Consider the following 13,041-nt stretch of genomic DNA (forward strand, 5'->3'; position numbering starts at 1 on the left):
TATGCCATTGAAAAATCTTTGATTGTGATTTAGAACTACAGTGTAAATTTGTGATTAGGTGGTTTTTCCTCTTTGATATTATCTTGGAATTTTTTGACTTAAATTTTTTTTACTGTGAAGTGTTCTGATTGGCATTTTCCTCCAAGTTATATATTATTGATCATATTTAAGGTGAGAAAACACTGGCTTAATTTTTGGTTGATCTGTCATAAAATTCTCTCCTTTTCCAGGTTATCTTAGAAGACCTAGGACTTGGAAATGTTTCCCCTGAAGGATGCTGAAATGGGTGCCTTTACTTTTTTTGCCTCGGCTCTGCCACACGATGTTTGTGGAAGCAATGGGCTTCCTCTCACACCAAATTCCATCAAAATTTTAGGGCGATTTCAAATCCTTAAGACCATCACCCATCCCAGACTTTGCCAATATGTGGATATTTCTAGGGGAAAGCATGGTAAGTTGTTCTTTTTTTCTGTTTTTGCATCCTTTATTCTGTTACCTTGATTAGGTTACAGATATGCAGTGCCTGCATACAGTAATCAGTATGTGTGTGCAGGCATCCCTTCACCTTCAGTCCAGCCAAACTCAGTCTTTCAAGTTTTACTGACTGCCTTGGCCCCTCACATATTCCTGGTTTAATACTCTTGCTGTTTTCTCTCTCAGATTATACTATGCTCCATTCTGTACAATCTGAGTTTAGTCCCTTAGATTTTTTTTTATAGCTTTTATCATATTTTTTATTATTTTCTTTTTTAAATTAATTTTTTATTTTTTCAGCATAACAGTATTCATTATTTTTGCATCACACCCAGTGCTCCATGCAATCTGTGTCCTCTATAATACCCACCACCTGATCCCCCAACCTCCCACCCCCCGCCCCTTCAAAACCCTCAGATTCTTTTTCAGAGTCCATAGTCTCTCATGGTTCACCTCCCCTTCCAATTTCCCTCAACTCCCTTCTCCTCTCTAACTCCCCATGTCCTCCATGCTATTTGTTATGCTCCACAAATAAGTGAAACCATATGATAATTGACTCTCTCTGCTTGACTTAGTTCCCTCAGCAGTCACTCTTCCAGTCCCATCCATGTTGCTACAAAAGTTGGGTATTCATGCTTTCTGATTGAGGCATAATACTCCAGAGTTTTTATTATTTTCTATTTAATTTGTCTCTTCTGAGGATTCTTAGTTTTTTGAAGAAAAAAGACAAAACCGGGGCACCCCTGTGACTGTCAGTTAAGTGTCTGACTCTTGGTTTTGGCTCCTGTCATGGTCTCAAGTCCTGGGATTGAGCCCTGTGTTGGGTTCCACATTCAGCCAGGAGTCTGCTTGAGATTCTCTCTCTCCCTCTCCTCCTCTTCCCCACCTGCCTGGATGTGCATGTGTGTGTGTGTTCTCTCTCTCTAAAATAAAGAAATAAAATCTTAAAGAAGGGGGGGCTAATGACTTTTACCTCTAACCTCAGAATCAGAACTGCACTGAGCACACAGGAGGCATTCAATAAATGTTGGTTGAGTGAATAAAATAACAAATGACTACATTTTGAGGGATTCGTGTTTTTCAGATCTGAGAATAAGTATTTTTAATTTTCTCTTTCAGGAAAACCACCTATCCTTAAGCATATTTCTTTCCTTCTGTAAAAAGAAAATGAAAGTGCTCATGTCAGAAATTTTGAAAGTATCTATTTAAATGTATTTTATGATTGAAAGTAATTTGGGCTATTTCCAAATGTAAAGGGAGTCACTAATTTTTTTTTTTTTTTTTGGAGGTGCTTTAGTCTTTTTATGTAAAATTCAATTGAGAAAACTAAAGTAAAAAAGTTGAATCCTATTGGTTAAAAAGTCAGTGTTTCACCAGGAAGATATTTACTGCATTTTTAGTAATATACTCAGGTTCTTCCATATCCCATATCTTAGTCCATTTGGACTGCTTTGACAAAACATCATAAACCTAATAAACAACAAACATTTATTTCTCGCAGTTCTAGAGGCTGGGAAGTCCAAGACTGAGGCACCAGCAGATTCATATCTAGTGAGGCACACTTCCTCATTGGCAATTACCTTTACCTGGTCGATGAAGTCAAGGTGTTCTCTCAGTCTCTTAACAAACGCACAGAGCACTCAGGACCTGATTATCTCCCAAAGGTCCCACCCCAAAGGTCCCTAATCACCACTGCACTGGGGATTAGATCTTAACATATTAATGGTGTGGAGGGGAGAGACACAATTATCCAATTTATACCACCCCTAAACATGTTTATGGTGGCAATATTTTAACTATTTTAAAATTATTTTTGGAAACTCAATTGCATGCTGAGATTCCATTGCTTAAAATTATTTTAAATGCATTTCAATGAAATGTATTTAATTTTTCTAACAAAATACTTTGTAAAAATTAACCCTATATATATATATAGGGTTATATATATATATATCTAGTGTCTTGAATATTTAGGTATGTCAGGAGGTCTCAGAAAGAAGGTGGTAAAAAGATTTGTCTTGTAGATGATAAAAAACTGTGATTTTTCATATTCATATGTATGTACACATACACATTCACACACACAGACAAGTTAAAGTATACATTATTCTGTTAGGACCTTCTTTACTATGCAAGATTGCCTTTGATTGATTTATTCACAAACATCAGCAAACCTTGACCAGCCTTGGCCTAACCTTTTAAGAGGGAATGTAGGTGGGGTCCTATTAAGGCCATAAGGGTCGCTCTCCACAAAGAATAAACTTGGAGGGCAGAACTAACGGAAAACCAGGATGGAAATAAAGTTGTTGTTCTTTTTTTCCATTTATTTATTTTCAGCATAACAGTATCATTATTTTTTCACCACACCCAGTGCTCCACGCAATCCGTGCCCTCTATAATACCCACCACCTGGTACCCCGACCTCCCACCCCCCTGCCATTTCAAACCCCTCAGATTGTTTTTCAGAGTCCATAGTGTCTCATGATTCACTTCCCCTTCCAATTTACCCCAACCCCCTTCTCTCTAACTCCCCATGTCCTCCATGCTTTTTGTTATGCTCCACAAATAAGTGAAACCATATGATAATTGACTCTCTCTGCTTGACTTATTTCACTCAGCATAATCTCTTCCAGTCCCATCCATGTTGCTACAAAAGTTGGGTATTCGTCCTTTCTGATGGAGGCATAATATCCATAGTGTATATGGACCACATCTTCCTTATCCATTCGTCTGTTGAAGAGCATCTTGGTTCTTTCCAGTTTGGCGACCGTGGCCATTGCTGCTATGAACATTGGGGTACAGATGGCCCTTCTTTTCACTACATCTGTATCTTTGGGGTAAATACCCAGGAGTGCAATGGCAGGGTCATAGGGAAGTTCTATTTTTAATTTCTTGAGGAATCTCCACACTGTTCTCCAAAGAGTCTGCACCAACTTGCATTCCCACCAACAGTGTAAGAGGATTCCCCTTTTTCCACATCCTCTCCAACACATGTTGTTTCCTGTCTTGCTAATTTTGGCCATTCTAACTGGTGTAAGGTGATATCTCAATGTAGTTTTAATTTAAAGATGTTGATGAGTTGAAGATTTGTTTAGGAACCAGTCTTTCTTGTCTACTCTGGCATTTTTACCTGTGCTTTGGCATACAAAATGCCAGCCCACTGGTGTTAAAATACTTTAACAGTCTTATGCCTAATATTATGGCCCCCCTTGTGCTAGATGCCAGATATATGATGAATAAGATAAGATCCCTCTAGAAATAGTTGAGGAAAAAAATATAAACATAATCTTAATATAGTAGTAGTTTTACAGCAGATGATGTACAATGTGCTATGCTATGCTATGGGAGTACAAATGAAACAATGTTGAGTTCTATATTGAAGAATGGAGATATTCATCAGACTCCTATAGTTTTATTTTTTTATTTTATTTTAATTTTTTTAAAAGATTTTATTTGACATAGAGAGATACAATGAGAGAGGGAACACAAGCAGGGGGAGTGGGAGAGGGAGAAGCAGGCCTCCTGCCAAGCAAGGAGCCCAATGTAAGCTCATTCCCCAAGATCCGGGGATCATGACCTGAGCCCAAGGCAGACGCCTAACAATTGAGCCACCCAGGCACCCCCATATAGAGAGTTTTAGTGGGATAGGAGACCAGAACACAGCAGGGTAGCTTTTCTGTCTGTGAAGTTTTATTTACTTTCATTTATTTTAATGGTACCAGTGGCCTAAAGGAATAGCAGATTTTCAAGAGATGTGCTGGCCTTTTACTGTTGACATATTCCTAAGAAAGCAAATCTTAATATTATTCATAATCATTTTTATTCTTTTTTTAAAGATTTTTATTTATTTATTTGACAGACAGAGATCACAAGCAGGGAGAGAGGTGGGGGGTGGGTGGGCGGAGCAGGCTCCCTGCTGAGCAGAGAACCCAATGTGGGGCTCGATCCCAGAACCCTGAGATCATGACCTGAGCCGAAGGCAGAAGCTTAACCCACTGAGCCACCCAGGCACCCCCATTTTTATTCTTTTTAAAGGAATTTACATTTCATATTATAATTTTTCTTTAAAAATTGACATACGTACAATATTATATGTACATATACATAATATTTTGTGTATACAGTATATACATGAAAAAATATAATCAGGATGGGGAGAAAGCAAACAGTGTAAGATAATAAGTGATAATATTAATTCTTAGTTTCTTCACATGGACTATAAATTTTTTTTGTTGACTTCTTATAGGTCAAGGCAAAGAAGGAAATTAATCTGCTTCAAATTACATTCATAATGAAGCAGCATATTAAGAAATTAATTTCTAAATTTTTACTTAAATCTGGAAAAATTATCAGTTGCAAGGTTCATAATGCTCATATAATATATTGTATGTTCAGGTGATATATAGAGATATTATATAGAAACTTCTATGTTATGGGGATCTGAGATATTTGTTATTATGGGCAGTGTTCTCAACACATCTGGCTAAATTTGCTTTATTTTTCTTTCTTGTGTTGATCTCTGAGTGGAAACCTCTGTAGCCTCTTGTCCCAATTTTTCTGTGGTGAGCATTAGGTAAAATAAATTTGGCCATTTGAAATAGCACTTGAGGGCCACAGGGGCCTATGAATGGGCATAAGGAAATCTATGGATCTTGAAATTATATAGACAATTGTGTGTGTGTGTACATCTATACACAACCATTTTTTGGATAATGAGTCCAAGTTTTAATCAGATTCTCAAAAAGGATTCATAATGTAAAGAAAGGGTTTAAAAGCACTTATGCAGAGTATCAACTACATGGAGAGAATTTTTCTTCTTTACTTAAAGACGATCTGGAGAAATTCTAATGTAGGCAGTAAGCCCTCCAAAGTTGATTTGACCAGTATCTACAGGTGTGCCATATCATGTATTTACCAATCCAGAGACCCACATTCAGAGCCACTGAACTGTAGAGTTTTGCACAAAACCTTCTAGCTAATGCAATAAGGAAGAGCTGAAGTCTTTTTCTCTATTTCATTCTGAGAGAAGAGGTGCTTTTTCTGATTTGCCTATATATAGCCATGAAGACAAATGGTAGCTGTACCCACAGGAGACCTTATAGACAGCTCTAGCCATTTGCCAAATGTTTAGAAAGGAACTTTTGGCAAGTTTGTTGTTTTTTTAAAACTTTTTTTTTCTTTGCCGAAGTTTTTATTTGATGAATGGCTTCAGTGACATTAATTAAATATTTTGAAATTATAGGAATCATTTGGAGTATTTATATCACTGAACAATTGATATATATTGTCAATACCTGAATGTCTCAATCACCTTTTCCACCACTACCAATCTAATTACAAATTCTGAAGAATTTACAGTTGTTACATCTGCCCAATGTCAAAACCACTCCAAGCAAAGCTTGGAAATAGTATTAGATCCTCATTATCATTTGTAGTTGGTAACCATAATTAGTGTTGCTGTTTTCCATCTGCAGTTTTGAAGTAGCCTGTCTTCCCAAACTCTTGCCACTTAGTTCTTAGGATTTCTTCATTCTTGTATCCTAAAGTGACTTTTTTATTTTTTTCCACTGTGTCTGGAAGCCTATGCAGATCTTCACATCATCTGACTGGACTCTTAGCTTCTATCCAGTTCTCCCTAGATTTTGTTTTCTTGGAATATTTCATTTAATTGTCCTAGATGTTTCTTGAGCTCCTTGTTTTCCTCCCTCTACCTAACTGAGCCTCTGTAAACACTGAACTTGGGAGAACCTTATGACGTAATCCCTTTTTCTTTTTAGTTATCAGTGTCAGGTAGAAAATGATCTCCTTAGACACTATTAGACTCTGTTAGTGTTGAAGCTTGCTCAATAATCTGGGTAGTCCCATATTGCTGGTTACTCTGCTTCCCCTGCTCCTACATCTCAGTAGTCCTCTTTTCTAGGGTAACATGGGTCATAGATATGTATAGTAGTCATATATTTTAAGTTTGGCTGCCTAGAATGAAGATATTAGTGATTGTCAAAAGGTTAGGGAATTTGATTGTCTTGTTTATATTGGCAGTGTTCATTGTCCTGAAAAATTGTATGCATAAGGAATAAATTGCTGAATTAAAGTACGTTTATATAAAGGTCTGTTTGTTCCAAAGCATTCCTGTAATTTCAGTTACATTAAGTTGAAAAAATAGAAGAAATTTCCCTTCTACAGTCTCTTTGAACAACATGTATTTCTTAATGATGTAACACCACATGATTTTGGTTTGGACTCCATTGTCTCCTCAAAGAATTTTGATTTTGTTTCTCTTTTCCCCTTTTATTTGGTTCTTACTATGCAGCTATCTCATATCTTGTCATTGTCAATTCCCCTACCTTCCCATTCTCACTTGCTGTTATGTGTGACATGTGGTCTATTTTAGTAACATGTTTTCACATGTTAGGTTAGCTCAGAATTCAGGCTTTCACTGTTTTCTGTAGATTATTCAAAACTGATTCAAGGTGATGTCAGTTATTCCTAACTCAGGATGAAGTATTGAATCTCAAGAATAGTGGCCATTTTATTAAAATTTAGGAACATGATTTATTAAAAAAAAAAGTTGATCAAAATATCTTAAAAAAATGAAGCATGAAAATATTTAAGTTAATACATTTTCTCTTTTTTCTTTTGAGCTTGATATCTCAGCAGTGTTTAGAAGCAGAATGACAATTATAAATGATAATGCATCCCACTTTGGTTTTTTTGTTTGTTTGTTTATTTTAGAAAAGATTTTATTTATCCATTTAGAGAGAGAACAAGAAGGGGGAGCTGCAAGGAGAATGGGAGAGCAGGCTTCCTTCTGAACAGGGAGCCCAACAAGGGGCTCCATCCCAGGACCCCAGGATCATGACCTGAGCTAAAGGCAGACATTTAGGCAACTGAGCCACCCAGGCACCCCTCTTCCCATCTTATTTGGCATTTTTTAAAAAGATTTTATTTATTTATTTATTTATTTGTCAAAGAGAGAGAGAGAGTGTGCGAGTGCACAAGCAAGCGGAACTGTAGTCAGAGGCAGAGAGAAACAGGCTCCCCGCTGAACAAGGAGCCCAATGTGGGACTCGATCCCAGGACCCTGGGCTCATGACCTGAGCTGAAGGCAGTGGCTTAACTGACTGAGCCACCCAGACGACCCTTATTTGGCATTATTTACCCAGAAATCTTTCAGTGGCTGCTAGCAAAATAAAAAATAAAATTATTTTAATTAATAGATGTGAAAATTCAGTTAAAGAATAATAGCATTGTTAAGGACCTATAGTTTATTCTATATCTCTAGCTGCATATACCTTTCAACTTTAGTGTGTCTATTGGTTCAGAGTTTCATGAGAGAAATAGAACCAGTAGGATATTCAGGACCATGGGGTTGGGCGGGCTATCAAGGATAAGCTGTACACTTGGACAAAAGCTGAAGCTGCAGTCCATGAGCAGAATTTCTTCTTCTTCAGAAAAGTCTCAATTCAGAATCACCCACATTATCTAGGATAATCTTCCTTACTTGAAGTGATTATAGATCTTGATCATTTATAGCAATATACTTTTTAAAAAATTTTATTTATTTTATTATTTGACAGACAGAGATCACAATTGGGCAGAGAGGCAGGCAGAGAGAGAGGAAGGGAAGCAGGCTTTCCGCTCAGCAGAGAGCCCAATGTGGGGCTTGATCCCAGGACCCTGGGATCATGACCTGAGCCAAAGGCAGAGGCTTTAACCCACTGAGCCACCCAGGTGCCCCCATAGCAATATACTTTTATAGTAACACCTAGATTAGCATTTGAGTAACTGAAAACTTTAGCATAGTTCTGTTGACTTATAAAACTAACCATCCGGTAACCTAGTAACAATACTGGTTTGTTTTGTTTTGTTTTTAAAGATTTTATTCATTTGTTTGACAGAGAGAGATCACAAGTAGGCAGAGAGGCAGGTAGAGAGGCAGGCAAAGAGAGGGGGAAGCAGGCTCTCTGCTGAGCAGAAAGCCCAATCCAGGGCTTGATCCCAGGACCCTGAGACCATGACCTGAGCCGAAGGCAGAGGTTTAACTCACTGAGCCATCCAGGTGCCCCACAATACTGGTTTTTAAGAACAGAATTTGTATTTGTCGATTTTACTATCTAAACATTTATTTAGATACTATATTTAAAAAGTGATGAGCTAGCCTCAATTTTTATTGTAACAAAAGAATGATACAGTTACTGTTATCTAATAACCTAACACACTCACAATTTACCTTTCTTTAAGTTAAAAAAGTTTTATTTAAATCTTTTTTCTAGTTCTTCTCCTCATTAACTCCTTTATTAAATCTTTCTTGCTTAATATTGTACTCTCTTCAGTTTTTTAGCATTGACCTAAAGCATACAGTTCAGGCTGTATTTACACTACAGTGATACTTGGCATTCATCAAATATTTGTTAGAAGAAAGATTATTTCACAGTTCTTGTTTGTTCCACTCTTTAAAGTTCATCTTCGTGTCACATTTGTTTTTTATAAATAATGCCACTACATTGCTGACTTTTGTTTGGCACATTGTGATTCCCAGATATTTTTGTCATATTTTATTCTGTGAAACTATATTGTTTTATAACAAACAGAAGTTATTTTCAAACAGTGGTCCAGAGTTTCACGATGAAGACTCTCTAATGATTTCTTGAAAAAATGGTTCATATTGGAAACATTGTTTTGGTGTACATTCCATTACCTCCGGGAGAAACTTTGATATTTTGCCAAGGATTATGTCTCCACTGTATTATAAAATAATGGTTCAGAGTTCCATAGAATCCTAAAACTTTGGCAAACTCTGCTTTATGATATTTTGAAGGAGTTTCTAGAAGAAGCCTGACAGTTTTTTTTTTTCTAAATTATTTTAAACCTGACCAATTAGGCTAGTGCCAAACACTTCGAAACTTTCTTCAGCACTATTGAGGACTTATTATGCCTAGTTTATAATGTAGGCATATAATTTTGAACACAGGACAGATCTCTGTTTAGATAATGACTATCTTCACATAAGACTCTTACTCATTTGTAATGGTTACATCATACCTTTGCTCAAGCTCATTTAGTCAACAAGTATTTTTATGTTAGATACTAATATGTTTGAGGTGCCAGTTCTAGACACTGATGATACATTTAGAACAAGATCAACATGTTCCTGCCATCATGAAACGTATTATGTAGTGGAGGAAAAAAGACATTAAATAGAGGGGCACCTGGGTGGGTGGCTCAGTCGGTTAAGCCTCTGCCTTTAGCTCAGGTCATAATATCAGGGTCCTGGGATCAAGCCTCCTATCGGGCTTTCTGCTGAGCGGGGAGCCTGCTTCCCCCCTCTCTCTGCCTGCCTCTGCCTACTTGTGATCTGTCAAATAAATAAATAATTTTTTTTTAAAAAGACATTAAATAGAAATGTATAAAAATCCTTAGAGTTGAAGTAAGTGCTACTGAAGAAAAATACAGTGCAGAATAGATTATATTATAGGAGGAGCAAATTGATTTGGGGGCACCAGTAAAGTGTTCCTTATGGAAGTCATATTTAACCAAGGAATGAATAATAATAATAGCAAATACTTATGTGCCAGGCACTATTTTTTTTTTTTAAGATTTTATTTATTTGTCAGAGAGAGGGAGAGAGAGCGAGCACAGGCAGACAGAATGGCAGGCAGAGGCAGAGGGAGAAGCAGGCTCCCTGCCAGGCAAGGAGCCCGATGTGGGACTCGATCCCAGGACGCTGGGATCATGACCCGAGCCGAAGGCAGCTGCTCAACCAACTGAGCCACCCAGGCATCCCCCAGGCACTATTCTTGATCCCTATTACATGTTAACTTATTTCAATCTAACTAACTCTATGAGATAGGTGCTATTTTTTCCCTCATTTTATAGAAGAGGAAACTATGGCATAGAAAAAGAAGCAAACTTCTCCAAGGTCACCTTGCTAATGAGTAGTAAACCTGGAATTTGAGCTTAGATGGAAGCATCTGTGCTTTTAACCTTTGTGTTTTATGATAGGAGTTAGCTGGGAGATGAGAACGAGGAAGATCATTTCAGACAATGAGAACCAATGTGCTAATACCTTAAGCAAGATGTGGTAGAGAAGGCTAGCATGACTGGAAGTTGGTAAGCCAAAGTAACAAAAGATGAAACTAAAGAGGACATTTGGATTTATTATTATTTTATCACTGAGACTTTAGTATGAAAATATGATGGATGGTAATAAGAATTAATGTGAGATAAGTTAAGGCACATCGTACTCTCCTCTCATATTAAGAGGATCCTAACTTGGACTCAATGTGTGGTGTGTGGAGCAAACTACAGATTTTGGAAACATTTGGGAGACAGAAATATCAGGACTTTTGTTTGGATTTGAGAAAGGGGGATTATTCCTAAGTTTCTAGCTGATGGAGCTGGCAGGATGGTGGTACCATTTACTGAAGACTCAAGAACAGGTTTCAGGAGCAAAGTATAAGTTCAGAGGTGACTTTTATATTAAAGTGAGAAATTTTCTATAAAAGCCTGGAGTGCAGAAGGGAGTTCAGGGCTTGAAATAAAATTTGCAGATTTTCAGCCGTGGGAGTAAATGAAGAGAAAACACAGTATGAAGACCCCGAATCAAAAGTAGAGGAACTCGAAGCATTTCAGTTAGGAGTGCCATTGTACAGAGGAGACTAAGGAGAGGCAGCCAAATAGGTATTAGGAAAACTGGCATAATGTTGTAAGATGAAAGCAAAGGAATGTAGCTACACTAACTACATAATTGCTTCAAGGTCAACTTTGTGTTTTTTTCTTTATTGAAGAACTGATTCTCTTTCTTACTCTTTTTTTCCTTTTTCCCCCGTGTTAGTCTTTCAAATTTAGTTTTCTTTAAGTTCTTATTTAGATCACTTGCAGTCTTTCATCTGAAAGTGATCACTTTAATTTAGAGCTTTTTTGTTTTCTGTTTCAGATCATTCTGTATAATGCTACCCCCTCAGAGAGTTTCAGCTTCCAAAATTTGACCCGTGTAATATACTGCCCTCATACCTTACAGGATTGCCTGTGTACCACTGTCCTTCATCTCTACTCCCACATGCAAGACCTTACCTTGAGCCAGTTATTACTGAGAGTTGTTCCTTTTGCTGGATCTCCTACTATGGAATTCTCCTTTCCCATAGCCTGTTCTCTCGTTTTTTCTACCTTTCCTACTTTTCATTTTCATCAAAACTCTTTGCAGTGATCAGTATTCCCAATCTCTTTGCACTCTCCTTTGTTTCATCCTAGTCTGCCTCCCATATTTTGTGTTAATCTTATTCCTCATCTTATTTGCATAGATATTCACAAAACTCCACAATTTCTTTTAAACTTGTGATCTCTCCTGAAATGACCTTATCAAATTCCCAAACACTTGTAAGCTCCTTTATATTCTCTCACTCCTCTTACATGCATTCATTTAAAAAAAAAAAAAAATGGGGGGGGGGGCGCCTGGGTAGCTCAGTTGTTGGGCATCTACCTGTGGCTCAGGTCATGGTCCTGAGGTCCTGGGATTGGGCCCCACATCGGGCTCCCAGCTCTGTAGAAGGCCTGCTTCTCCCTTTCCCACTCCTCCAGCTTGTGTTCCCATTCTCACTGTCTCTCATTCTGTCAAATAAATAAATAAAAACTTAAAAAAAAAAAAAGATTTAAAAAAATGAGGGGTGTGCCTGGGTGGCCCAGTTGGTTAAGTGTCTGCATTCAGCCCCATCTGTGATTTCAGGGTCCTGGGATTGAACACCACATTAGGCTCTCTGCCCAATGGGGAGAGCTCTCACTCTCTTTCTCAAATAAATACATAAAATCTTTTTTTTAAATGTGTCAAACAATGTGTTAGTCACTAGGGATAAATGATGAGAAAAAAAAAATGTATGGTCTGACTCTCAGAACTATGCTAATTCTTTATCTGTTGAAAAATAAAAATTACATCATAATATTGATGGTGCCCACCAAAATTTTATATTATTACTTAATCTCAGCAGGTCCCATGATGTTACAAATAATCCCAAACCAATTTTCTGTTCTTTCTTCATAGTCATGATTCAGAACATTTCTACTTTTCTCAAATTTCTGAACTCAGTTGCAAAACCTTGTGTTTGAACCAGACTGCCAAGACAATTTGTCCCCAGCTCCCAATTTCCCCTTCACATCAAAATTTCTTTGTATCTTCATCCAAGTTTGTCCTTTCCCTAATCTGTGTCAGAAGAAGGGTCATTTCTTTCTTCCAAAGGTAAAACTTTCCATCTGTTTTTCCTGGTGCACATGGGAGAAACTCTAGACAAAAACAGAAGATGACATGAAATTATTATTTAATGTGCTCTTTTATTATACATTTATTCTGTTGTACAGATGTGGTAATTATGTAGTTAATGTAGAGTCTAAAAAACTCTTACAGTGCTATTAGTACTATAATATCTTTAATGGACTATATTATTTTATTATTAAACATTTTGTTAATCAAATGTAAAGTGGATTTGCTTTGTTTTACTCAGAAAGACTGGTGGTGGTAGCTGAACACTGTGAACGGAGTCTAGAAGACTTGCTTCGAGAGAGGAAACCTGTGAGGTA

At 37.2% G+C, this 13,041-nt stretch overlaps 1 protein-coding gene across 2 annotated transcripts in view; it reads left to right on the forward strand.

The window, feature by feature from the left end:
- The window catches only part of TBCK (TBC1 domain containing kinase), a 211,745-nt gene that overhangs the window by 6,513 nt on the left and 192,191 nt on the right, over positions 1-13,041 (forward strand). For both annotated transcript variants that reach the window (XM_059171534.1, XM_059171529.1), the window contains exons 2-3: positions 231-451; positions 12,966-13,038. In XM_059171534.1, the coding sequence (XP_059027517.1) occupies positions 259-451; positions 12,966-13,038 (266 nt within the window). In that variant the 5' untranslated portion in view covers positions 231-258. The remainder of the gene's footprint in view (positions 1-230; positions 452-12,965; positions 13,039-13,041) is intronic.

Source organism: Mustela lutreola, chromosome 1 (assembly GCF_030435805.1).
Source record: "Mustela lutreola isolate mMusLut2 chromosome 1, mMusLut2.pri, whole genome shotgun sequence".
NCBI lineage: Eukaryota > Metazoa > Chordata > Mammalia > Carnivora > Mustelidae > Mustela > Mustela lutreola.